Below are 25,973 nucleotides of genomic sequence, written 5' to 3'. Positions count from 1 at the left end.
AAGTAATAGCAGATGCGTTGGTTGTAATTTATCAAAATTCACTGGGGTCTCTGGGGAAGTGCCGGCTGATTGGAAAACAGCTAATGTGATGCCACTGTTTAAAAAAGGAGGTAGACAAAAGGCGGGTAACTACAGCCCGGTTAGCTTAACATCCGTAGTTGGGAAATTGCTGGAATCCATCATTAAACATTTCTAAAACAAAAAGGTAAAAGTTATGGTCAATTGAGCCAGGATTTTATTCTGGGACCTTCCTGCCCAGAAGTAACATCAGCTGGGATTGTAACTTAGCAGCAGAAACCCATCTTCTGTTCTATTCCCCCAATTCCCACAAAATAGTTTTTAGATTTGGGTGAGTTTGTATAAAATTGACAACGGTGGAGATTCAAGACACTTAACAAGTGAATAAAGGCAAAAGATTCCACAGATTCTGCACAAACAAAATAAACTTTACTATACACAATGATAAAGGGAAAACAAGTTACAATATATGGAAGGTAAAACATTCAAGGACTTTAGAGAGGAAAGGGAGATGGGATGGTAGTTTACGAGGGCATGGGTCAAAGATATTTTAATGAGAAGTGGGTGATGATATCGGATTTGAAGGAGAGGGAGATATGGAGAAGTTGTGCTGTCAGAAGGACAGTGGGAATAGGATTGAGGGATCAAGAGATGGGTCTCATGGGCAAGATGAGTTCTAAGAGGACATGAGGGGAGGCAGGAGAGAAACTGCAGAGAGATGAGAGTTCAGAGCTCAGATAAAGGGGAGCGTTAGAGGTGGTTTGGCCCAGTGGGTTAGCGGAAGGAGGGAAGCAGGAGAGGCAGCTGATTGGATTGTCTCAAACTTAGTGACAAAAAAGATTGTGAGTTTTATTCCCAATGAGCACTTGCGGGGAAGTGAAGCTGGGAGAGGGACAAAGGGAGAGCAACTCAAAAGGAATTCAGTTGTGCTGATGATATTAAAAAGATTCACAGTACTGAACACAAAGATAATTTATTTGACTTTTATTCAGAATATTAAACCGTATAACTGGCTGGAGTTCATTAACATCAACAAAAACAAACGCAATGAACATATTACAGTCCTGGATAGGATTAACAGCAGATTCCAATCACTGTGGTTACTCGTGAATTCTTTGGTGTCTAAGCAGGTAGGATGACTGAGTGAATCTCTTCCCACTCTCAGAGCAGGTGAATGGCCTCTCCCCAGTGTGAGCTCGCTTGTGTCTCAGCAGGGTGGAGGACTGAATGAATCCCTTTCCACACTCGGAGCAGGTGAATGGCCTTTCCCCAGTGTGGGTGCGCTGGTGTAGAATGAGATCATATGATCGCCTGAACCCAGTCCCACAGTGAGAGCACCTGAACGGTCTCTCATCAGTGTGAACACATTGATGGGAAGTCAGTTCACCAGAACTTTTATAGCACTTCTCGCAGTCTGAGCATTTAAAAGGTCTCTCCCCGGTGTGAATACGCTGGTGTGTCAATAGGTGGGATGACCAAGTGAATCCCTTCCCACAGTAGGAGCAGCTGAATGGCCTTTCCCCTGTGTGAACTCGCTGGTGTTGCAGCAGGCGGGATGACCGAGTGAATCCCTTCCCACACTCGGAGCAGGTGAATGGCCTTCCCCCAGTGTGGATGCGCTGGTGTGGAATGAGGTCATATGATCGCTTGAACCCAGCCCCGCAGTGAGAGCACCTGAACGGTCTCTCATCAGTGTGAACACGTTGATGGGACATCAGTTCATCAGAACTTTTATAGCACTTCCCACAGTCAGAGCATTTAAAAGGTCTCTCCCCAGTGTGAACTCGCTGGTGTGTCAATAGTTGGGATGACCGAGTGAATCCCTTTCCACACTCGGAGCAGGTGAATGGTCTCTCCCCAGTGTGAATTCGCTGGTGTACAGTAAGGTTATGTGAATGCTGGAACCCAATCCCACAGTGGGAGCACCTGAATGGTCTCTCATCAGTGTGAACACGTTGATGGGACATCAGTTCCCAAGAACTTTTGAAGCACTTCCCACAGTCTGAGCATTTAAAAGGTCTCTCATCAGTGTGAACTCGCTGATGAGTAAGTAGGTGGGATGACTGAGTGAAACCCTTCCCACACTCAGAGCAGGTAAACGGTCTCTCCCCAGTGTGACTACGCTGATGAGTTTCCAGCTGGGATGGGTAATTAAATTCCTTCCCACAGTCCACACATTTCCACAGTTTTTCCAAGGAGTGGCTGCACTTACGTTTTGACAGGCCAGAGGATCGGCTGAAGCCTCGTCCACACACAGAACCCGTGTACAGTTTCTCTCCACTGTGAATAGTGCTTTTTCCTTCCATGTTCCAAATCCACTGATATTCAGTTATGATAAATTAGATGACTCTGGCAGTTCCTGATATGATATTTACTTTCAGTTTCCTGACTGCAAATCGTCCCCTTCTCGTCCCTGTGAAACTGATTTAAAACAGAAAAAGAGGGATTCAGAGAAAACCCATAGAGACAGGTGATGAATAGAGTCCAGACCAAAGCAACAATTTTTTTAAAAACACGCAGGAGGCCAGTAAATGAGGATCGTCGAGATATTCAGCAGACTAGGCGGCCTGTGAGAGTTACAAACATTATTGAGGGCTCAGATTGCTGACTTGCCCTCAGTCTATAATGAAACATCTAGAGTCACGCACTGACTAATGGCGGTCATATTTCCCACAATGCTCTGCGCCCCAGAAACCCCTCTATTCAAAAGTTGCTCACCGTAATTCACTAATCATAGAATCCTTACAGTGCAGAAAGAGGCCATTTTACCCATCGAGTCTGTACTGACTCTGAGAGCATCTTTCCCAGGCTCACCCCCTATCCCAGTAACCCCACGCACTTACCCTGCTAATCCCCATCCTGACCTTTTTCTTCACCCTGCCTGCAACCACAACAATATATTCTGTACCCGACTCTATTCCTTTCCCCCATGTACTTTATCAAGTTATGGGGGGTTTTTTCTGTATAACACGCAAGAAATAATTTTCACTGTATCCCAGAACATGCAACAATAATAAATCAAATTAGACCCTACACATCTTGGGACGCTAAGGGACAAATTTAACATGGTCAATTCACCGAACCTGCACATCTTTGGGCAGTGAGAGGAAACCAGAGCACCCAGAGGAAATGCACACAGACAGGGGGAGATTGTGCAAACTCCACACCTGAGGTGGCGATGTTGGACTGGGGTGGGCACAGTAAGAAGTCTCACAACACCAGGTTATTTGGAACCACGAGCTTTTGGAGAGCTGATGAAGGAGCAGCTTTGACAAACGGTCACCTGGACTCAAAATGTCAGTTCTTTTCTCTCCTTACAGATGCTGCCAGACCTGCTGAGATTTTCCAGCATTTTCTCTTTTGGTTTCAGATTCCAGCATCCGCAGTAATTTGCATTGATTCCAAATAACTTATTGGACTTTAACCTGATATTGTGAGACTACTTACTGTGCAAACTCCACACAGTCACACACCCACGGCTGGAGTCGAACCCAGACTCAGTGAGGCAGCAGTGCTAACCGCTGTGCCACAGTGAAGGGAGTTTGCCGCAAATTTCGGGTGATAACAATGGGCTGGATGTTGCTCAGAATGTGGAGCACTGCAGCAAAGTACAGAGAGACAGAGACAGAGCAGCAAACTGGACTGAGAAATGGAGTCTGCAGACTGGAACTGGCAGCATGAGGAGAGGTTATTTAGTCTAACACTCACAGCAATCTACAACCCACCCCCATTACCGAGACAGTGAGACAGAGATTACAAACACTCACCAAAACAGCTCCACTGAAACGTCCCAGGAAAAAGGGGGAATCTGTGGCAGTTCCTGTCCTGATATAGCCCCAGGACTGTCACTCAAACCCCCAACCCGGCCCAGTTCACAGCTCAGCCTCTCAGCTTGCAGCTTCCTGCACCTTGAGCCAACCCTGCCCAGGTGTGGGAGGGTCTGTGGAACCACAGAGTGGGGGGAGGGGTGACCTCCTGCTGTGCCCCAAATAGTTTCTCCTTCCCTCCCCTTTGGCGCTCTCAGCTCTCAATGTGGGTGTGTTGATGGACATTGCAGAGCCTCACTGAGCTGCGCCTGTCCCTTATCCTGGGTCACCCCCTCCCCCTGGGTTCAGTGTGTTCAGTTCGCTGCTTCTTTCCCTGCTGAACCTTCAGTTAATTAAAAACAGAAAGTCATGCAAAACCTCAGCAGGTCTGATCACATCTGTGATCATCCAGACTGGAAGCATTAACTCCATTCTCTCTCCACAGATGCTGTCAGACCTGCTGAGATTTTCCAGCATTTTCTGTTTCAGATTCCAGCATCCGCAGTATTTTGCTTTTATCTTCATTTAAACAAACATTCTTTGATGGCCTTTACCCTCCGTGCTCCTTTCCAGAGCTTCCCACCTTCTGCTATTGTCCCTGACTCCCACATTAACTCTGTCATTCCTTCCCTTTACCCCGCTCACCCTGTCTAAAGTCAGGCTCAGAGTTTTACCGCCATCTCCCCCTCCCCCAGCCTCCACATCCCAACACCCGGAATCTCTAACCCAGCGGTTCCAGTTTGTCTGGTTTGAGTTCAGATTTGCCGCAGCACCGACAGGATTTCACTTCAAACCAGCCGGAACTGACTGCTCACAAATCCCTAAATGTTTCTCCAGCAGCCCGGGCTTGTTAATGTTGTTTAAAGTCAGCGCCCAAATGCAGTTACTCTCCTCAGTTTAAAAAACTTCTCCGTTTAATCCAAAGTATTATTCACACCAGACACAAATATAAAACAGTGAACATTATCCCCCCACCCAGACCCGAGCTGGAGTGTCCCGAGGAAGAGACATCTGTTCCGGGTGTGACAATTCTTACACATTCTCTGTGACATGAAGTAGAAAACGCTGGAAATACTCAACAAGTCAGGCAGCCTCTGTGGAGAGAGGAACAGACTGAATGTGACCTGTCATCGGAACTGGGAAATATATTATTATTTCTCGCAACTGAAAGAGACACTTTACAGCCTTCAGAACAAAACTGAGTCCAACAATTTTACACCACAATCTCTGCCCCCATTGTGTTCTGTGTTTCGTTGTTGCTTTTTTCACCTCATTTCCCTCTTGTTTACTTTGCATTCAGACTATTGCTCACCGGCTATTCACACCTCATCCAGAACATCTTTTGTGTTTTTACTTGTCCCATTAACACTCGTTTTGGTCTTGGGCCGTGAAACATTTTGTCAGTTTGCAGATTTTTTATTTTGTTCTTCTCCACCTCCCTCTCTCCTTTCTTCACGGGTCTGGTTTTCCCTGTGTGGCTCCGGAGAACGAGCTGGATTTAAGACGTCTGAGACAGAGAGAATGAGATTTTTTTTTCTCTCAGAGGGCATTTGGAATTCTCTTCTCCAGAGAGCAGTGGAGTCAGAGTCATTGAATATTTTTAAGGCTGATTCATTGGATTCTTGATTGACAAGAGAGTCAGAGGGTTTAGGGGGAGAGAGGAAAGTGGAGTTTTGGCCATAGTCAGAATAGCCGGGATCTTATCTGGAGCAGAGCAGCCCAAAGGTCTACTGCTGCTCCTGATTCATATGGATGTTTAGCTGTGTCTTTCACTCTGTTTCTGCCTCCACAGTTGACTGTTTTATTTCAGATTTTAACACTCTGTAATATTTCACTGTGTAATCCTACAATTAATCCAGTTCCCCTGGATTTCTGCTCTGTAACATATCACTGTGAAATCCAACAATTAATCCAGTTCCCCTGGATTCCTGCTCTGTAACATATCACTGTGAAATCTAACAATTAATCCAGTTCCCCTGGATTTCTGCTCTGTAACATATCACTGTGAAATCCAACAATTAATCCAGTTCCCCTGGATTTCTGCTCTGTAACATATCACTGTGTAATCCTACAATTAATCCAGTTCCCCTGGATTTCTGCTCTGTAACATATCACTGTGTAATCCTACAATTAATCCAGTTCCCCTGGATTTCTGCTCTGTAACATATCACTGTGTAATCCAACAATTAATCCAGTTCCCCTGGATTTCTGCTCTGTAACATATCACTGTGTAATCCTACAATTAATCCAGTTCCCCTGGATTTCTGCTCTGTAACATATCACTGTGAAATCCAACAATTAATCCAGTTCCCCTGGATTTCTGCTCTGTTACATATCACTGTGTAATCTAACAATTAATCCAGTTCCCCTGGATTTCTGCTCTGTAACATATCACTGTGTAATCCAACAATTAATCCAGTTCTCCTGGATTACTGCTCTGTAACATATCACTGTGTAATCTAACAATTAATCCAGTTCCCCTGGATTTCTGCTCTGTTACATATCACTGTGTAATCTAACAATTAATCCAGTTCCCCTGGATTCCTGCTCTGTTACATTTCACTGTGTAATGGAATCCGTTCCTGCTGCAGTGAACATACAAACACAGCGAGGGAGCTCCCTCTTGTGGCGGTGTGAGGTAAACGGCCTCTGCCTGGGAAATCACTGAATTCTCAGATTACTGAAGGATCTTGTTGGAGGATTGTGCTTCTGTATTTTTCTTACTCCTATTATTCTTATTTGAATATATTTTAATGCAGACGAATCTATTCTCATAACTGATATCAATCTCGGAAACAAATACAGACAAACTCATAGACACACAAATACTCAGAAAAATGGAGACACATACATATGATTTCAAGAATAAATTAGATATAGCTCTTGGGGCTAAAGGTATGGGAGGAAGGGGGATCAGAATATTGAATTCGATGATCAGCCATGATCAAAATGAATGGCGGAGCAGGCTCGAAAGGCCGAATGGCCTACTCCTGCTTCTAGTTTCTATCTTTCTATAATCTCACACAAACACACACACACACACACACAGACATACATACACACGCTCAGACACATACTATCTCAGACACTCTCACAAACACAGAGACAGACTGAGACCATGAGGGTTGATGTCAGTCTCACTCCAAATAATTTGCTGGGCAAATTAAAATAACAGAAGCAAATCTGAATCTGAAATTCAGTGTGAGTTTTATTGTGAAATGAGATAATGTATAAATATATCCCCATAGCTCAGGGCGGGAGGGGAATTGATGATTTGTCTGCTGTCTGAACAAATATTAAATTGTAGAGATTATAAAGTTTGAATTGTAATATCTAATGGTGTAAAGTATCTGGGAGCAGAATGGGTGTGATAAAGGCTGGAATACAAACTGGGGGAATGAGGGTGAAACTGTGGTGCAGAGTGAATGGTTCTTGTTGTAGGGAGGGATGGGAGGAGGGATAGAGAGAGGGTTGGAGGGTGACCTTCCAGAATGTCTTTTCCAGCCTTGAGATCCTGGGAAGTTTTCAGTATTAAAACAGAAAATGCTGACAATAAGTATCCACACTTTTCCAAGAACCAGTTGATTGTGCCCCAGATTATTGGTTTCATTTTTCTCCACCACTGATGTTAAGATGATTGTTCTGTAATTGTTTGAACAGGGATGTAACATTTCCAATCTCTCAGCCTTTTGGCACCACAACTCTATGAGAAGGATTGGAAAATTGCGGCCAGAGCCTCCACAAGCTCCATGTGAAGGACAGTGTGTCAGAGTGCAGCAGTCCCTCAATGTCAGACTGCAGTGTCAGCCTAGATAATGTGCTCAGCTTGATGAGTATTTCCTGTTGTTATTGATGTGGATCATTCAGAAACAATGGACTCTGATGATGTCATCCAATCCTGCTGTGATGATGTCATAGAGACTATTACATCACAGTGGAGCCTTAGTGGTGAAAACAGTTTTGTTCCAGACGGCAGCAAGTCCATTACTGATAGATCAGCAACTAGAAATACTGGGTCACAGAGCACAATATTAGGATGGATGGTCAAAACCTTGTTTGGAGAGACAGACCTTAACAAACACCTTTAATCTGGACAGTTAGGGAGGGAGTTTCAGAATCTCATATCCAGGCCTTGTTACATTCACTCAAAATATTTTACAGAAATTTATAAGTTATAATGATCAGGAAAGGTTTGAAAAGCATTAATCTCTTCTCTTTGGAACAACGTTGACCCCATTTTCTGCCTCAATCTGTTTCTCTTCGTCTCAGTTTACGAACTTCCATCTCATTCACTCTCACAGTCTCTTTTCCCCATTAATTTTGCTCCCTCTATTCACTTGCTCTCTGTCTGTAATAATCACAATGGCTGCCGGTGATTCTCTGACTAGAATCAGATAAGAAATTAATCCGAAGTGTGCAGTCCCACCCAGCTGGACAATAATGGAGAGGCACTGAAGGAAGATGGTTTGGTCAATGGTGTCAATAACTGCAGACTGGCTGAGAAGGACAGTGACAGATAACTTACCTCAGTCATATTCACACAGTAATTTGAGACTTTGGTAAGAGCTGGTTTAATACTGTGCGAAAGACAAATGTAATCGGAGGGATTCAGACAGGGAATTTCAGGACGTATGGGCAGAGATTTGGGAGACGACAGGAATTTTGGAGAGGAAGTTGTGGTGAGAGATGGGCAGGAGGTGAACAAAGTAGTCAAGGGGTCAAGGATGAGCTGGTGGAAGGAAGGGAAGCAGCAGAGGTAGCTGTTTTAAATTCATTTGTTCAGCGTCACTGGCTGGTTAGCATTTATTGCCCTAGTTGCCCTTGAGAAGGTGATGAGCTGCCTTCTTGAACAACTGAATGGTTTGCTCGGCCATTTTAGAGTCAACCACATTGCTGTGGATCTGGAGTCACATCAGATCAGGCAAGGACGGCAGATTTCCTTCCCTAAAGAACATAATTGAACCAGATGGGTTTTTACAACAATCAACAATGGTCATCAGTAAATTCTTAATTCCAGATACTTTTTATTGAATTCAAATTCACCATTTAGAAACATAGAAAACTACAGCACAAAACAGGCCCTTCGGCCCCACAAGTTGTGCCGAACATATCCCTACCTTCTAGACCTACCTATAACCCTCCATCCTATTAAGTCCCATGTACTCATCCAGGAGTCTCTTAAAAGACCCTATTGAGTTTGCCTCCACCACTGACGGCAGCCGATTCCACTTGCCCACCACCCTCTGTGTGAAAAACTTCCCCCTAACATCTCCCCTGTACCTACCCCCCCAGCACCTGAAACCTGTGTCCTCTCGTAGCAGACATTTCCACCCTGGGAAAAGGCCTCTGAGAGTCCACCCGATCTATGCCTCTCAACATCTTATATACCTCTATCAGGTCTCCTCTCATCCTATGTCTCTCCAAGGAGAAAAGACCAAGCTCCCCCAGCCTATCCTCATAAGGCATGCCACTCAATCCAGGCAACATCCTTGTAAATCGCCTCTGCACCCTTTCAATCTTTTCCACATCCTTCCTGTAATGAGGCAACCAGAACTGAGCACAGTACTCCAAGTGGGGTCTGACGAGGATCTTATATAGCTGCATCATTATCCCCGGACTCCTAAACTCAATCCCTCGATTGATAAAGGCCAGCACACCATATGCCTTCTTAACCACCTCCTCCATCTGGGGGCCGATTTTAGAGTCCTATGGACCCGGACCCCAAGGTCCTTCTGATCCTCTACAGTACTAAGAGTCTTTCCCTTTATATTGTACTCCTTCATCCCATTTGACCTGCCAAAATGGACCACTTCGCATTTATCTGGATTGAAGTCCATCTGCCACTTCTCTGCCCAGTCTTGCATCCTATCAATGTCCCTCTGTAATTTCTGACATCCCTCCAGACTATCCACAACCCCACCAACCTTTGCCGTGGCGGGATTCAAACCTGGGTACCCAGAACATTAGCTGAGTTTCTGGATGAATTGTCGAGTGATAACACCGCCAGGCCCTCACCTCCCATCAATATTAGTAACAGAGTGCGCTCCTTACACTTGTTGGAGGTGAGCATGGCGACGACAGGGGAGAGGGAGAGCCCTTCAAAAATATCCAAATGGAGTTAGAGACATTAAATAGATGCAACGCAGTGTGTTCAACATAAAAATGGTAATATAAAACTGATTTATTTGACCTTTATCCACAATATTAGCCCAAACAACTGGCTGGAATTTATTGACATCATCCAATAGACCCCAATGAACATCATCCTGGACGTCACTGACAGCAAAATCCAATCATTGTCGTTGTTTGTGAGCTTGTTGGTGTCTCATCAGTACAGAAAAATAAGCAAATCCCTTCCCACATTCAGCACATTTGAATGGCCTCTCCCCAGTGTGAACTCGCTGGTGTGTCAGCAGGATCGATGACTGAGTGAAACCCTTCCCACACACAGAGCAGGTGAACGGTCTCTCCCCAGTGTGAACGTGCTGGTGTGTCAGAAGTTAGGATGAGGAAGGGAATCCCTTCCCACACTCAGAGCAGGTGAACGGTCTCTCCCCAGTGTGAATGTGCTGGTGCATCAGAAGTTTGGATGAGGAAGGGAATCCCTTCCCACACTCAGAGCAGATGAATGGTCTCCCCCCAGTTTGAACACACTGGCGTGTCAGAAGGACGGATGACTGAGTAAATCCCTTTCCACACTCAGGGCAGGTGAACAGCCTCTCCCCAGTGTGAATTTGCTGGTGCACAGTCAGGTGAGACGATCGCTTGAATGCAGACCCACAGTGAAAGCATCTGAACGGTCTCTCATCAGTGTGAACAGGTTGATGCTGCATCAAGTCCTGGGAACTTTTAAAGCGTTTTCCACAGTCTGGACATGTAAAAGGTCTCTCATCAGTGTGAACTCGCTGGTGTGTCTGCAGTTTGTATTGCTGAGTAAATCCTTTCCCACACATGGAACAGGTGAATGGCCTCTCATTGCTGTGAACACGTTGATGGCGCATCAGTTCCCCAGAACATTTGTAACACTTCCCACAGTCTGAGCATTTAAATGGTCTCTCCTCAGTGTGAACTCGCTGGTGATTCAACAGGGTGGATGGCTGAATGAATCCCTTCCCACACACAGAACAGGTGAACGGCCTTGCCCCAGTGTGAAGTCGCTGATGTATCAGAAGGTAGGATTGACGAGTGAATCCATTCCCACATTCGAAGCAGGTGAACAGTTTCTCCCCAGTGTGACTGAGCCAATGACATTCCAGGCCAGACGGGGATTTGAATCCCTTCCCACAATCCCTGCATTTCCACGGTTTCCTGGATTGACTGCATTTGTGTTTCAACAGGTCAGATGATTGGCTGAAGCCTCGTACACACACAGAACACGTGTATGTTTTCTCCCCACTGTGAACGGTGCTTGTTCCTTCCATGTTCAAAATCAAATGATATTCAGGTTACGATAAATTGGAAAACTCCACCAGGTTCTGATGTGATGTTTCGTTTCAATTTCCCGACTGCAAATCCTGCTCTTCTAAAACCCTGTATAACTGTTTCAAAACAGAAAAAAGGGAGTGAGAGAGAACTCATAAAAACACAGGCAGTTTGTGAAATTGAGCTGAATTAATCTGGTCATTTGTACGTCCGTCACTGGGAAAAAGTGACAATGAAAACTGCTGGATTGTTGTAAAAACGCAACTTATTCACTGATATCCTTCGGGGAAGGGAACCTGCCACACAGTCTGGGTCTACAGAAGGCTGTCTCCACTAATTTCAAAACTGTTCCTGAACACCAAGGTCTGGGTCATTTGTATACATTAGGAAGAGTAGGGTGTTAACACCAGCTCCTGAGAACTCCCAAACATCCATTAACCAATATTTCATGTGTTTCCTGTCCCGTGGACAATTTTGTGTCAATGTTGTTACTGTCCCTTTCATTCCACGAGTCATAACTTTGTTCCTAAGTCTGTCGTGCAGCAATTTATCTAATGCCTTTTGGAAGTCCATGTTCACCATATTAATAGCATTATCCTCAACACTGGTGTCTGTAACCTCATCAAAAAACTTAAGCAGGTTAGTTCCCTTCACAAATCCATGCTGGCTTTCCTTATTAACCCACATTTACTCAGGTGACTATTAAATTTGTCCTCAATTATTGTTTCAGGAATTTTCCCTGTCACCAAGATTAAACTGACTGACCTATAGTTTCTGGGATTATCTTTGCACCAGTTATTGGCCACCCACCTAATCTGCACATCTTTAGACTGTGGGAGGAAATATGGGGGAGGACATGCAAACTCCACACAATCACCCGAGGCTGGAAGCGAACCTGGGTCTCTGGCTTGGTGTTGCAGTAGTGCTTCAGTGGTTCCCAAACTTTTTTCACTGGCACTTTCGGAATAAAAATTTGCTCGTGCCACACCAAATTTTTATTGATAAGGAATACATTCAAAAACAAAAAAAACAACTCCTAGCAGTGCTTGATTCATAACATAGAACACAACTACTTTATAATATGATCATGGGACATCCAGAAAGTATAAAACAATCACTTTGGAAAAATATCCAATCCATGTTTAAATTTTTCTTTGATTGTCCTTGAATCTTCCCGCCACACTTGCCATCCTCTCTTGCCGCACCAGTGTGGCGCACCGCACCGCACCCTTGGGGAACCACTGGCTTAACCACTGTGCCACCCCAAAAATCTGAAATCTTTCCCGACAGACAGAACAGACAAACCTTTGACTTTTCACATTCAAAAGCTGACAATATTCAGATTCTAAAGAACGGAATGGCTGCCAGATGTGATGTGATCTTCAGTTTGAATTTTCCAATTGTCATATTCTGTAAATAGAGATTACAAAAAAAACACTGTTAATCCAGGACAGAAATTCAGAAGAGATAAATATTTCTCTTGGGTTGAGTTTTCTGTGTGTAAATCCTCCCCTTCTAACTCCCTGTAAAAGGAGTTTCCAAAGTCCATCCCTGTCAGTCCCGGAGAGAAATTCACAACATTCTCTCCTCCTGCTGACAGGGAGCAGCGCGCATGCGCACGGCTGCACATCGCCCCAGAAAAGATGGTGGCCGTTAACCCGGGTTTGTTACCGAGCGAAGCGGCGCGGAGCAGCTGTTGCCGCAGAGATACAGGTGCGGAACCGTTAGCACCTTATGCTGCTTTCAGATCCATTACGAATGCCTCTGAAGCTTCTCCATCCACCCGCCAGCTCTATCTCTCCGGCCACGCCGCAAACTCACCGTCTGTGAATCGGCCAAAGCTCATCCACACTGCGCATATTCCCCATACTGTGATTGACGGGAGCTCCGGACCAATAGGAAGAGGGGGCAGGGCTGGAGGACCGAGCGGGAGCGGCTGGTCCTCCAACCAATCGGAGTGAATGAGGGGCGGGGCTGGAGGACTGAGCGGGAGCGGTTGGTCCTCCAACCAATCGGAGTGAATGAAAGGCGGGGCTGAGCCCGGATCTCCCTCATTGGTTGAAACTCTGCATCATTGTGAAAGCTGCTTTGTGTCAAACTCCAGGAGGAAACTGGACCTTTCTGTTTGTGGCTTTACTCACCTGAAGAAGGGGCTTGGAGCTCCGAAAGCTTGTGTGGCTTTTGCTACCAAATAAACCTGTTGGACTTTAACCTGGTGTTGTTAAACCTCTTACGGTGCGGAGCAAACAGATCAACATTTCTCACTGAGATGGGTTCATTCAACACAGACAGCAGGGATTAATTCAAGAATTAAGCGCAGTAATTATTTATCTTTGAACTCATCCCTTGGAGAACAGAATTTCAATTTGAATGCACAATTTGATTTATTATTGTCACATGTATTAGTACAGTAAGAAATGCTGCATCTGTACAGGGCATTGGTGAGGCCGCAGCTGGAATACTGTGTGCAGTATTGGTCCCCTTATTTGGGGAAGGATATATTGGCCTTGGAGGGAGTGCAGGGAAGGTTCACCAGGTTGATACCAGAGATGAGGGGTGTTGATTATGAGGAGAGACTGAGCAGATTGGGTTTGTATTCGTTGGAATTTAGAAGGCTGAGGGGGGATCTTATAGAGACCTATAAGATAATGAAGGGGCTGGATAGGGTAGAGGTGGAGAGATTCTTTCCACTTAGAAAGGAAACTAGAACTAGAGGGCACAGCCTCAAAATAAAGGGGCGTCAGTTTAGGACAGAGTTGAGGAGGAACTTCTTCTCTCAGAGGGTGGTGAATCTCTGGAATTCTCTGCCCACTGAAGTGGTGAAGGCTACCTCATTGAATATGTTTAAATCACGGATAGATGGATTCCTGATCGGTAAGGGAATTAGAGGTTATAGGGATCAGGCGGGTAAGTGGAACTGATCCACTTCAGATCAGCCATGGTCTTATTGAATGGCGGGGCAGGCTCGAGGGGCTAGATGGCCTACTTCTGCTCCTATTTCTTATGTTCTTATGCTCTTAAGTCTCACAACACCAGGTTAAAGTCCAACAGGTTTATTTGGCAGCAAAAGCCACTAGCTTTCGGAGCGCTGCTCCTTCATCAGGTAAGTGGGAGTTCTGTTCACAAACAGGGCATATAAAGACAGAAACTCAATTTACAAAATAATGGTTGGAATGCGAGTCTTTAAGGTAATCAAGTCTTAAAGGTACAGACAATGTGAGTGGAGAGAGGGCCAAGCACAGGTTAAAGAGATGTGTATTGTCTCCAGCTTGTAAATTTTGTAAATTGAGTTTGTGTCTTTATATGCCCTGTTTGTGAACAGAACTCCCACTTACCCGATGAAGGAGCAATGCTCCAAAAGCTAGTGGCTTGTGCGACCAAATAAACCTGTTGGACTTTAACCTGGTGTTGTGAGACTTCTTACAGCGTGGAGCAAACAGCTCAACATTTGTCACTGAGATGTGGGAACATCAAACAATTCACAAACAATTCAAGAGCTAAATTAAAGGAATAACCGTGCAGACAGGTTAAAACAAGGGAGAGAATCCCTGGTTTCAATTAATGAACTGACAGGAGGTTTAGGACAGGTTAGAGAGAAGCTTAATACTGTCATCAAAGAACAAAGATCAATACAGCACAGGAACAGGCCCTTCGGCCCTCCAAGCCTGCGCCGCTCATGTGCCCACTAGACCATTCTTTTGTATCAGTCTGTTCATGTGGTTATCTAGATAAGTCTTAAACGATCCCAGCGTGTCCACCTCAATCACCTTGCTTGGTAGTGCATTCCAGGCCCCCACCATCCTCTGTGTAAAATACGTCCCCCTGACATCTGTGTTGAACCTTGCCCCCCTCACCTTGAACCCGTGACCCTTTGTGTTCGTCACCTCTGACCTGGGAAAAAGCTTCCCACTGTTCACTCTGTCTATGCCCTTCATAATTTTATACACAATTTTATATCGTTCAGGAACGACTGATTTCAAAGACAATCTCTTTGGGTGGGGTGGGGGGTGGCGGGGGGGAGGTGGTGGAGGGAGAAGGGGGTGCATGAATTCAAAGTGGCTAAAAGATGCAAGGTTTCGACGTTGGACAATCACATTAAAATCCAACAGATGCGGGTGTGAAATGGTGTTAGCTGGGAAGAGTTTGATCAGTTTATTGCACCAGGAAGCCTTAAAATCAGATTGATTTGTGTTTCACAACTGATTTTGGACGGGACGGTGGCACAGTAGTTAGCACTGCTGCCTCACAGCACCAGGAACATGGGTTCAATTCTTGGCTTGGGTCACTATCTATGTAGAGTCTGCACATTCTCCCTGTGCCTGTATGGGTTTTCTCTGGATGCTCTGGTTTTCTTGTGCTGGTTAGGTGCATTGGCTATGCTAAATTCTCCTTCAGTGTACCCGAATAGGTGCCGGAGTGTGGCGACTGGGGAATTTTCACTGTAACTTCATTGCAGTGTTAATGTAAGCCTACTTGTGACACTAATAAAAAAGAGCTCTAAAACTAATATTCCTGCTGGATAGTCACATGAGAAAGTCTGTTATCTAACACCTCAAGTGCACAAAACAGAGAAAGTTCCCAAATGTAAGAAACTGTGCAATCATTTGTAAATATATTTTATATGTTGACATTCTAACAGTCAGCTTCCATCACATTGAAGTCAATGGAAGGGGAGAAATGGTTAAAGGTTCCATATAGAAATGTAACTTGATGTGTTCAAGATTATGAGGGGCATGGACAGGGTGCAGAGGAAGCAGCTGTTCCCCTTAGTTGAACAGTCAGTTACAAAGGGACACAAGATAAAAGTGGGGGGTTGGAGGTTTAGGAGGGATTTGAGGAAAAACTTTACCCAGAGGGTGGTGACAGTCTGGAATGCACTGCCTGAGAGGGTGGTGGAGGCGGGATGCCTCACATCCTTCAAAAAGTACCTGTATGAGTACCTGGCCATAACATTCATAACATGTGCCAAGTGCTGGCAAGTGGGATTAGGTGGGCAGGTCAGGGCCTTTCATGCATCAGTGCAGACTCGATGGGCCAAAGGGCCTCTTCTGCATTGTAGTAATCTGTGATTCTGTTACCATTACCTGACATTGGTAGATTCACAAATGTTACACTAACATTTTGAAACTTAAACCTGCCATTTTCCTCAGTCAGGAACAGATCCCAGTTTTACACCAATCTCTGATTTGACAGCCCGTTTCCATTATTCACTGTTCTTCTTCCTGACTCTAAAACACATTGTAAAGGAGTTTCTGTTCCGTGTCCAGGAGCTCAGAGTCATGGAAGAGAGCGGCTGGACACATTTCTCACGCACCTCAGGATTAACCCACAAGCTGTCAGTGAAGAGAGATGAGATAAAGATAAAATGGGGGGTGAGCCCACTTGTGCTTCAGCCGGGGGGGGGGAGGGGGGGGGTGGAATGAACAAATGAATCACTTCCCACAGTCCCCACATTTCCATGGTTTCCCTCCAGCTTGACTGTGCTTTTATCTTGTGTCCCCTGGTAACTGACTATTTAACTCAGAGGAACAGCTGCTCCCTCTGCACCCTGTCCATGCCCCTCATTTCTTCAGCCAGAGAGTGGTCAATCTGTGGAACTCTTTACCGCAGAAGGCTGTGGAGGCCAAGTCATTGAGTGTCTTTAAGACAGAGATAAATAGATTCTTGATTAACAAGGGGATCAGGGGTTATGGGGAAAAGGCAGGAGAATGGGGATTAGAAAAGTTTCAACCATGATTGAATGGCAGAGCAGACTTGATGGGCTGAGTGGCCTAATTCTGCTCCTATGTCTTATGGTCTTATAGAAAGACCAAAGTGTTGTTTGTCCCTCTCAGTGTGACCTTGAAGGACTGTGTCCAGGCTGAGGTTCTCTTCCTGCCATATGATCCTCCCCCAGATTATCCTTTCTGAACTCCAGCCTTGTGTTGTTAAACACTCAGGTGGGAAAGATAAAAATACACAACAGGTTTAAACAAAGCTCAGTTACTTGACAGTCTCCATTCCAGTTATAGGGATTATTAATATCAGCAGGAACAAATTCCAACTGTCAGAATGAACATGGTTCAGTCCCGGATGTGATTAACAGCAGCAATTACAGCAGAATCCCTGACTCAGTGACAAAGAAGCTCCATGATTCCTCATACTTGCTGTTGAGGTGACGATGGAGGAGTGGGGAGCTCTTCAAAAGGAAATAACCTGTGTTAGAGAAATTATAAACATTCATCAAACCGTATTTTACACATCGCCGGTTTATTTGACTTTTAACCCACAACATAAGCTGTACAACTGTGCTGGGGCTGATTAACATCAGCAGAAACAGGTGCCAATGAGAACGGTTCAGTCCTGCGTGTGATTAACAGCAAATCCAGTCACTCATGAACTCGCTGGTGTTTCAGCAGCTGAGATAACGGAGTAAATTCCTTCCCACACACAGAGCAGGTTAACGGTCTCTCCCCAGTGTGAACCTCGCTGGGTGTTTCAGCAGGGTAAATGACTGAGTGAATCCCTTCCCACACTCAGAACAGATAAACAGCCTCTCCCCAGTGTGAATTTGCTGGTGTTTCAGCAGGTTGGATGAATCAGTGAATCCTTTTCCACACTCAGAGCAGGTAAAAGCTCTCTCCCCAGTGTGAACTCGCTGGTGATTCAGCAGGATAGATGAGCGAGTGAATTCCTTCCCACACTCAGGGCATGTGAATGGCCTCTCCCCAGTGTGAACACACTGGTGTGTCAACAAGATGGATGAGGTAGTAAATCCCTTCGCACACTTATGGCAGGAAGACGGCCTCTCCCCAGTGTGGGTCCACTTCTGTTTCAGCATGGGCGGGAGAATGAACAAATGAATCCCTTCCCACAGTCCCCACATTTCCATGGTTTCCCCCAGCTTGACTGTGCTTGTGTCTTGACAGGCCAGGTGACTGGTTGAATCCTTGTCCACTCACAGAACACGTGTACGGTTTCTCTCCACTGTTAACCGTGCTTTCCCCTTCCATGTTCAAATTACAATAATATTCAGATTACAATTATTTAGGCGATAGCGTCAGATGCTGCTGTGATGTTTTGTTTGAGTTTTTTGCCTTCCACCACTGAGCTTCTGAAGTCCTGTGAAAAAAATGTCCAAAGTTAAAGATTGATCAAAGACAAATATTTTTCTTAGTTTAGGTTTACGATGTGTAAATCCTCCCCCTCTAAGTCCATTTGAAAGGAGTTTCCAAAATCCATCACAGCGAGTCCAGGATAGAAATTCACAACATTCCCTCACAGGGACAGTGATGATCGTTAACTGAAAAACATAAGAACTAGGAACAGGAGTCGGCGATTCAGCCCCTCAAGCCTGCTCCGCCATTCAATCTGATCATGGCTGATCTCACCTCTGTCTCAATTCCACTTGGGGAGGTCCACCTGATGTTCCAGATAGATTGGAAGAAACAGATTTTATAATAACTAATTGGAAATGAGGGAAGGAAGCACAATATCTGTTACCAGGGAGATCAGTGTAAGCTGGACTAATAGAAAACGTCAGATAACTGGATGGAGAATAAACGCTGTGTTCGATTTTATTCAACGGGGACAAAATGTGGATGGTCACCGTGTTCCTGGACTGTGTCCAGCCTGAAGTTCTGTTCCTGCCGTACGATCCTCCCCCAGATTGTCCTTTTTGAGCCCCAGACAGGTGATGTTAAACACTTGGGTGGGAAAGATAAAAATCTAAAACAATAGGTTCAAAACAAAGCTGGTTTATTGGACATATAACCAGAATATAAAACTTCAGTTAAATTATTTTCAGCAGAAGGAAACACTAACTGTCAGAATGAACATGGTTCAGTTCTGGATGTGATTAACAGTAGAATCCAATCCCTGCAGTCATTTGTGAAGCCGCTGGTGTCTCACCAGGTGGGGTGACTGAGTGAATCCCTTCCCACACATGGAGCAGTTAAACAACTTCTCCCCAGTGTGAACTCGCTGGTGTCTCAGCAGGTGGGATGAATGGATGAATGCTTTCCCACACTCAGAGCAGGTGAACGGCTTTTCCCCAGTGTGAACTCGCTGGTGTGCCAGCAGGTGGGCTGACTGACTGAATCCCTTCCCACACTCAGAGCAGGTGAATGGCCTCTCTCCAGTGTGAACTCGCTGGTGTATCCTGAGATTGGATGATTGAATGAATGCCTTCTCACACGTGGAGCAGGTGAATGGTCTTTCCTCATTGTGAGTGGTTTGGTGTCTCAGAAGGTCGGATGACCGAGTGAATCCCTTCCCGCACATGGAGCAAAGGAACGGTCTCTCCCCAGTGTGAGTGTGTCGATGATATTCGAGCCGAGATTGGTATTTGAATCCCTTCCCACAGTCTCCACATTTCCATGGTTTCTCCATGGTGCCAGTGTCATTGTCTCTCTCCAGGTTGGATGATCAGTTGAAGCCTCAACCACACATAGAACACGTGTACAGTTTCTCCTCGCTGCGAATGGGGTGATGTTTTTTTCAGGCTCTTTCCACAGTCAGCTCACTGGAACACTCTCACTCGGATGTGTGTGTGTCTCAGTGCTTTTCCAGTCACACCGAGGTTTGAACAGAAAAGCATTTTTCCTTCCACATTGAACAGCCGATGATATTCAGGTCCTGATGAATTGTGTCACTCTGAAGATCTTAAAAATTATTTTTTTTCCTATCTGTAAATCCTCCTCTTCGAACATCCTGTGGAAACAGTTTATATAGAATTACACAGAATATATAGAACAGAAACTGGCCATTTGGCCCAGTCAGTCTCTGCTGTTGTTGATACTCCACAAGCATCTCCTTCCATTCCACCTCCCTCAGCTCAGTCTTTCACTTTCGTGCTCTATTCTTTTCCCTCTTATCCACTCATCTCGTTTCATTTTGAAAGGTTTTTTGCCACAACTATTTCCTGTAGTAGTGAGTTCCACATTGTAGCTGCTCTGATAAACACATTTCTCCTTATTTCCCCTATTGGATTTGTCTGTGACTATCTTACATTTCTGGCCCCTCATTTTGGATGATTCTACTTATTTATTTATTAGTGTCACAAGTAGGCTTACATTAACACTGCAATTAAGTTACTGTGAAAAGCCCCGCGTCGCCACACTCTAACCACGGTTCGGATACACTGAGGGAGAAGTTAGCATGGCCAATGCACCTAATCAGCACGTCTTTCGGACTGTGGGAGGAAACCCATGGAGAACGTGCAGACTCCGAACAGGCAGTGACCCAAGCCGGGAATTGAACCCAGGTCTCTGGCGCTGTCAGGCAGCAGTGCTAACCACTGTGCCACCCATTCTCCCACACAAGGAAACATTCTATCCACATCGACAGTGTTCCCACATGGCAGACTGGGCAGAAACACCACATCTCAAGAGATCCACGAGCAAGTTACATTTTGGATACAAAATTGCCTCAATAGCAGGAAATGCTAAAATGGGTATTTTTTGTGATGGAAGATGATGACACAGTGGTAATATCACAGGACTAGTAATCCAAAGGCCCAGGCTAATATTCTGGGGACCCAGAAACCATCCGAAACCTCCATGGGCTGCTGTGGTTAGGGAAGACAGATTGTCATCACCTTCTCAAAAGTATTCAGCAATGATAATAAATGTCAGTGACACCTGCATTCTGTAATATATGAAAATGAAAAGAGCTGCAGCCTGTTTCCAGTAATTCAGTTTTATTAGTGTGCTAACATGACTAAAATATATGATCTAAGTCATACACGAGGTCATACAATTACTCACTGATAGGATTCACTTGGTCAGTTCCTATGTGATTGCAGGGGTAGGTTTCTGCAGTTTTTGCCACTGCTTTGTGAACTCTTGATTCTCCACCAATTCGCACTTTCCTTCTTTCTATGGAGGATCTGTGCACTTGGATTTACATATTATTTGGTTCCTAACTTCATTTATTTGCCCCGCCGCCCTAATCCCTACATCATAGCAGAAAAATTAATTTGGACAGTAGATGGTGGGTACTTTACCCAGAGTTCTCCGCGGCGGTGGATGTCCCCTATCCAGGGCAGTGCGCAAACGCAATAACGCTCTGTATTCGGAGCATGCGCAGCAATGGCCACGGAGTGTTCGTTGTCAATCGTATCTCCAAACGGGTAAGAATATGGTGACCCAGAGGGAGTGATAGTGCCAACCGTGGAACGGGGAATGTTTCGAAACACGTGGTGAAAGCCTCAAACCTAAAATACTGACCTGAAGGTCCCGTGTCTGCAGCTCCCTGTCTGTTTCCCGGGACAAAGCCGGAGTGAACAGCCGCCATCTTGTTCCAACGGGGAATGGCGCGCATGCGTGCCCCCTTGGTGACGCAATAGAGGGCGGGGCTTCAGTGTCTGTTTCCAATGAGGTCCGAGTTCCCGCAGAGTCACAGGAACCAATATAAAGTTTTAACGTTTATTTATTAGTGTCACAAGTAGGATTACATTAACACTGCAATGAAGTTACTGTGAAAATCCTCCAGTCGCCACACTCCGGCGCTTGTTCGGTTACACTGAGGGAGAATTTAGCATGGCCAATACACCTAACCAGCACGTCTTTCGGACTGTGGGAGGAAACAGAAGCACCCAGAGGAAACCCACGCAGACACGGGGAGAACGTGCAAACTCCACACAGACAGTGACCCAAGCTGGGAAAGCACCCGGGGTCCCTGGCGCTGTGAGGCAACAGTGCTAACCACTGTGCTGCCCAGAGGAGTTTGTGGATCATTAATGTTTAAAGTTTATTTATTAGTGCCGCAAGTAGGGTAAATTAACACTGCAATGAAGTTACTGTGAAAATCCCCTAGTCGCCACACACCGGTACCTGTTCAGGTACACTGAGGGAAATCTGGGTGGCCCTTTTGGCAAGTGGTGTGCCACAGGAATCACTGCTGGGAACTGAACTGTTTACAATATATAGAAATGACTTTGATGAAGGAATTGCAGCAATGATTGCCAAATTTGATGATCACACAAGATAAGCCATAGAAGCATTGAATCCGTACAGTGGAGAAGGAGGCCATTTGGCCCATAAGGTCTGCCCTGACTCTCCAAAAGAGCACCTTACCCAGGCCCACCACCAGCCCTATCCCTATAATGCCACACATTTCATCATGGTTAGTCTACCTAACCTACACATCTTTGGACACTAAGCATGGCCAATCTACTATAAGCAGGAAAATAAGTCGTAAAGATGACATAAGGAGACTACAAAAATATACACATCGGATAAGTGAGTGGGCAAAAAACTGGTAAATGGAGTAGAATTGGGCAACTGTGAAATGTCCACTTTGGCAGGAAGAATAAAAGATAAACTTATCTAAATGGTGAGAGATTGCAGAGCTCTGAGGTGCAGAGAGACCTTTGTGTCACAGTGCATGAATCACAGAAGGCTCTTATACAAGCAGGGCAAGTAATTAGGAAAGCTAATAGCATGTTACCATTTATTGTGAGGGAGTTGATTGCAAAAGTAACCAGGTTATGCTTCAGTTGTGCAGGGCATTGGTGAGACCACATTTAGAATATTGTGTACAGTGTTGGTTACCTTATTAAAGGAAGGATGTCAATATGTTGGAAGCAGTTCAGAGAAGGTTTAACAGACTAATAGCAGCAATGGGTGTATTGTCTTGTAAGGAAAGGTTGAACAGACTTGGCTTGTATCCACTGGAGTTTAGAATACCAAGGGGAGACTTGACTAAACCATTATAAGATCCTGAGGTGTCTTGACAAGGTGGTTGTGAAGAGGCTGTTTCCTTCTGCGAGAGAACTTAGAACTAGGGGTCACTGTTTAAAAATAAGGAGTCGTCCGTTTAAACCAGAGGTCAGGAGAAATTCTTTCACTCAGAGGGTTGTGAGTCTTTAAAAATCTCTTTCTGAAAAAGTAGTGGAAGCAGAATCTTTGAATATTTTTAAGGCAGAGGTGGATAGATTCTTGGTAAGCAAGGGGGTGATAGATTATCAGAGGTAAGCATCTTGCAGATTTGAGGTTACCATCAAATCAGCCACAGTCTCAATAAATGGTGGAGGGGCTGAATGGCCTACTTCAGCTCCTTGTTCATGTGTTTGTAAAAAACATTCTGGTTTAGTTAAGAACATTCCCTTTCCTTTTGTGAGGACTTTGTTGCTGCTTTTAGCTTATTTTAGTTTAATTGGATCACATATTTGGAAGAACAGAGGGTGGGAATGTTGCACAGAAACTAGATATTTCTGTTCTGAATTTCTATCCTGGACTGAGTGACACTGACACCATCAATTCTTTTTACAGGGAGTTAGTAGGAGATGATCTGAAGACAGAAAAACATTTCTTTGCGATCAGTCAGAGTCACTGAATTAATCAAGAGCTAAATATCATCAACCTTTCACTGTGGAAGGAGAAATGTTTCTCTGTTCTGCCTGTGGGGAAAGAGTTCAAGCATCAGTGTGACTGGAAAAGCACCGAGATACACACACACACGAATGAGAGTGTTCCAGTGAACTGACTGTGGAAAGAGCTTTAACCAGTTACACAGCCTGAAAGAAAATCATACCATTCCCAGCGGGGAGAAACCATACACGTATTCCATGTTTGGACGAGGCTTCAACTGATCATCCAATCTGGAGAGACACAAGGATACCGGCACCATGGATAAACCATGGAAATGTGGGGACTGTGGGAAGGGATTCAGTTACCCATCCCAGCTGGAAACCCATCGACGTGCTCACACTGGAGAGAGACCGTTCATCTGCTCCACATGTGGGAAGGGATTCACAAAGTCATCCAGCCTAGGGTCACACCAGAGAGTTCACAGTGACAAGAGACCATATAAATGCTTTTACTGTGGGGATTGCTTTAAAACCTCTCCAGATCTAGTGAAACACCAGCTTGTTCACACTGACAAGAGACCATTCAGCTGTCCTCACTGTGAAAAGAGATTCAGACAATCATCTCATCTTATTCAACACCAACGAGTTCACAATGGGGAAAGAATGTTCAGGTGCTCTGTGTGTGGGAAGCAGTTCACTCAATCATCCAATCTCCAGACACACCAACACACTCATAGTGGGGAGAGGCCGTTCACCTGCTCAGAGTGTGGGAAGGGATTCAATCGGTCATCCAACCTGCTGAGACATCAGCGAATTCATGTGTAACTGCAGGGGTTGAATGCTGTTGTTAATCCTTTTTTTATTTCTCCTGTAACTGGACCGGAGTTTGATGTTCTTCACAGGGCAGGTGGTGTGCCAGAACTGCAGCATGTGAGAGTTTGTGCAAACCTGGACAATCATATCTGTGGCGAGTGTCTGCAGCTGGCGGAATCTGTGCTCAGGGTTATTGAGCTGGAGTCTGAGCTGCTGAAATTGTGGGGCATCAGAGAGGGAGAAAGTCACCTGCACACTTTCCTCCCCAAGGTTCAGGAGCTATTTACAGTTAATCAATGGTCAGGATATATCAGAATATGTAAAATAAATCAGTTTTAGTGTCCGTGTCTCACAGGAGCCAGTTACAATGACACAGTGTGAGGGAGATTCAGTTACCATTAATTAGAGTTTTTTGAGCACAGCTCATTCATATTCCTTAGGGCTGTACCATCAAGTCCAGGATAAAGCTCCTAACTTCTTCATCCGCATCCCTAATTATGGAAGTGTTTTTAGAGCAGAGGGTGTGGGGACTTAATTTTCTGCATCATTCGACAGTTTGAAAAGTGAGGAACCATCCACGAGCTGCTGTCTGACAGCACGGTAAATTACTGCGGGCTGAGAGACACAGAGACAGGAATCAGAGGGAACCATGTACAAAAATGGAACAAGCTGAATGGAGAAATGTGCTGTGCAGGGAGATATGCAGAGTTCCAGTATTTTACTGAAAATAGTGTCCAGACAATGTTCTCAAGACAGCTCCCATTGACTCCAGTTGGAGAAGTCAGATTCCATTCAATGCCCATGTATTTTCCTGCTCTATTTGATATGTCAGTAACAGGATGACAAGACAAAATCTTCTCCTTGTATGTCCTCAGTAGAAGGTTCAGCCTGATTCGTGAGAGTGAGCAAAATAAACTGAACTCTTCATTTATATTCAACACCTGTATTCTTTCCGTTTGCTGACTTATTTCAAATTAATTGAATATCAAACTGTGTCTCGTCAATGAGATCACTGCCATTATTTCATTGGCATCACTAGGTTACATCAGTGATATTGTGATTCTAATCAACCTTGGTACAGTGGTGAGCGCTACTGCCTCACAGCGCCAGGGACTTGGGTTTGATACCCAGCTTGTGTTACTGTTTGTGCGCAGTCTGCATGTTCTCCCCGTGTCTGCATGGGTTTCCTCCGAGTGCTCTGGTTTCCTCCCACAGTCCGATAGACATGCTGGTTAGGGTGCATTGGCTATGTTAAATTCTCCCTCAGTGCACCCGAACAGGTGCCGGACTGTGAGTACTGGGGGATTTTCACAGTAACTTCATTGCAGTGTTAATCTAAGCCGACTTGTGACTAATATAAACTTTACTTGAACTAATACATGCAAATTGTCCACCCTTCAGTTCTCATACTTGGAGGAAGCCACAATGTTATATTGTTCTGTCCGTTGTAACTTGGTTGAAGGATCAACCCTTCGAGGCAGAATGTAAAATACTGCAGAAATGTGAAATAAAAACAGAAAATGATGGATAACATCAGCAGGTCTGGCAGTATCTGTGGAGAAACCCATTAACATTGGATTGGTTTTGGTTGCAGAATGAGAAGGATAATCTGGTCCTTTAGG

At 45.0% G+C, this 25,973-nt stretch overlaps 2 protein-coding genes and 1 pseudogene across 2 annotated transcripts in view; 2 read left to right on the top strand and 1 right to left on the bottom strand.

Annotated features, from left to right (window-relative positions):
- The window catches only part of LOC144485002 (uncharacterized), a 397,873-nt gene that overhangs the window by 273,004 nt on the left and 98,896 nt on the right, over positions 1–25,973 (top strand). The gene's annotated exons all lie outside the window — the stretch shown is intronic.
- On the bottom strand, positions 1,180–21,558 carry LOC144484992 (uncharacterized; annotated as a pseudogene).
- LOC144485008 (uncharacterized) lies at positions 21,298–25,287 on the top strand. The gene is made up of 2 exons (XM_078203339.1): positions 21,298–21,357; positions 23,501–25,287. The coding sequence occupies exon 2, from the start codon at positions 23,857–23,859 to the stop codon at positions 24,361–24,363; it is 507 nt and encodes a 168-aa protein (XP_078059465.1). The 5' UTR covers positions 21,298–21,357; positions 23,501–23,856; the 3' UTR covers positions 24,364–25,287.

This window comes from Mustelus asterias, unplaced genomic scaffold (genome assembly GCF_964213995.1).
Source record: "Mustelus asterias unplaced genomic scaffold, sMusAst1.hap1.1 HAP1_SCAFFOLD_150, whole genome shotgun sequence".
NCBI classification, from domain to species: domain Eukaryota; kingdom Metazoa; phylum Chordata; class Chondrichthyes; order Carcharhiniformes; family Triakidae; genus Mustelus; species Mustelus asterias.
The sequence above is the reverse complement of the archived record's forward strand: the minus strand, read 5'-3'. Positions and strand labels throughout refer to the sequence as shown.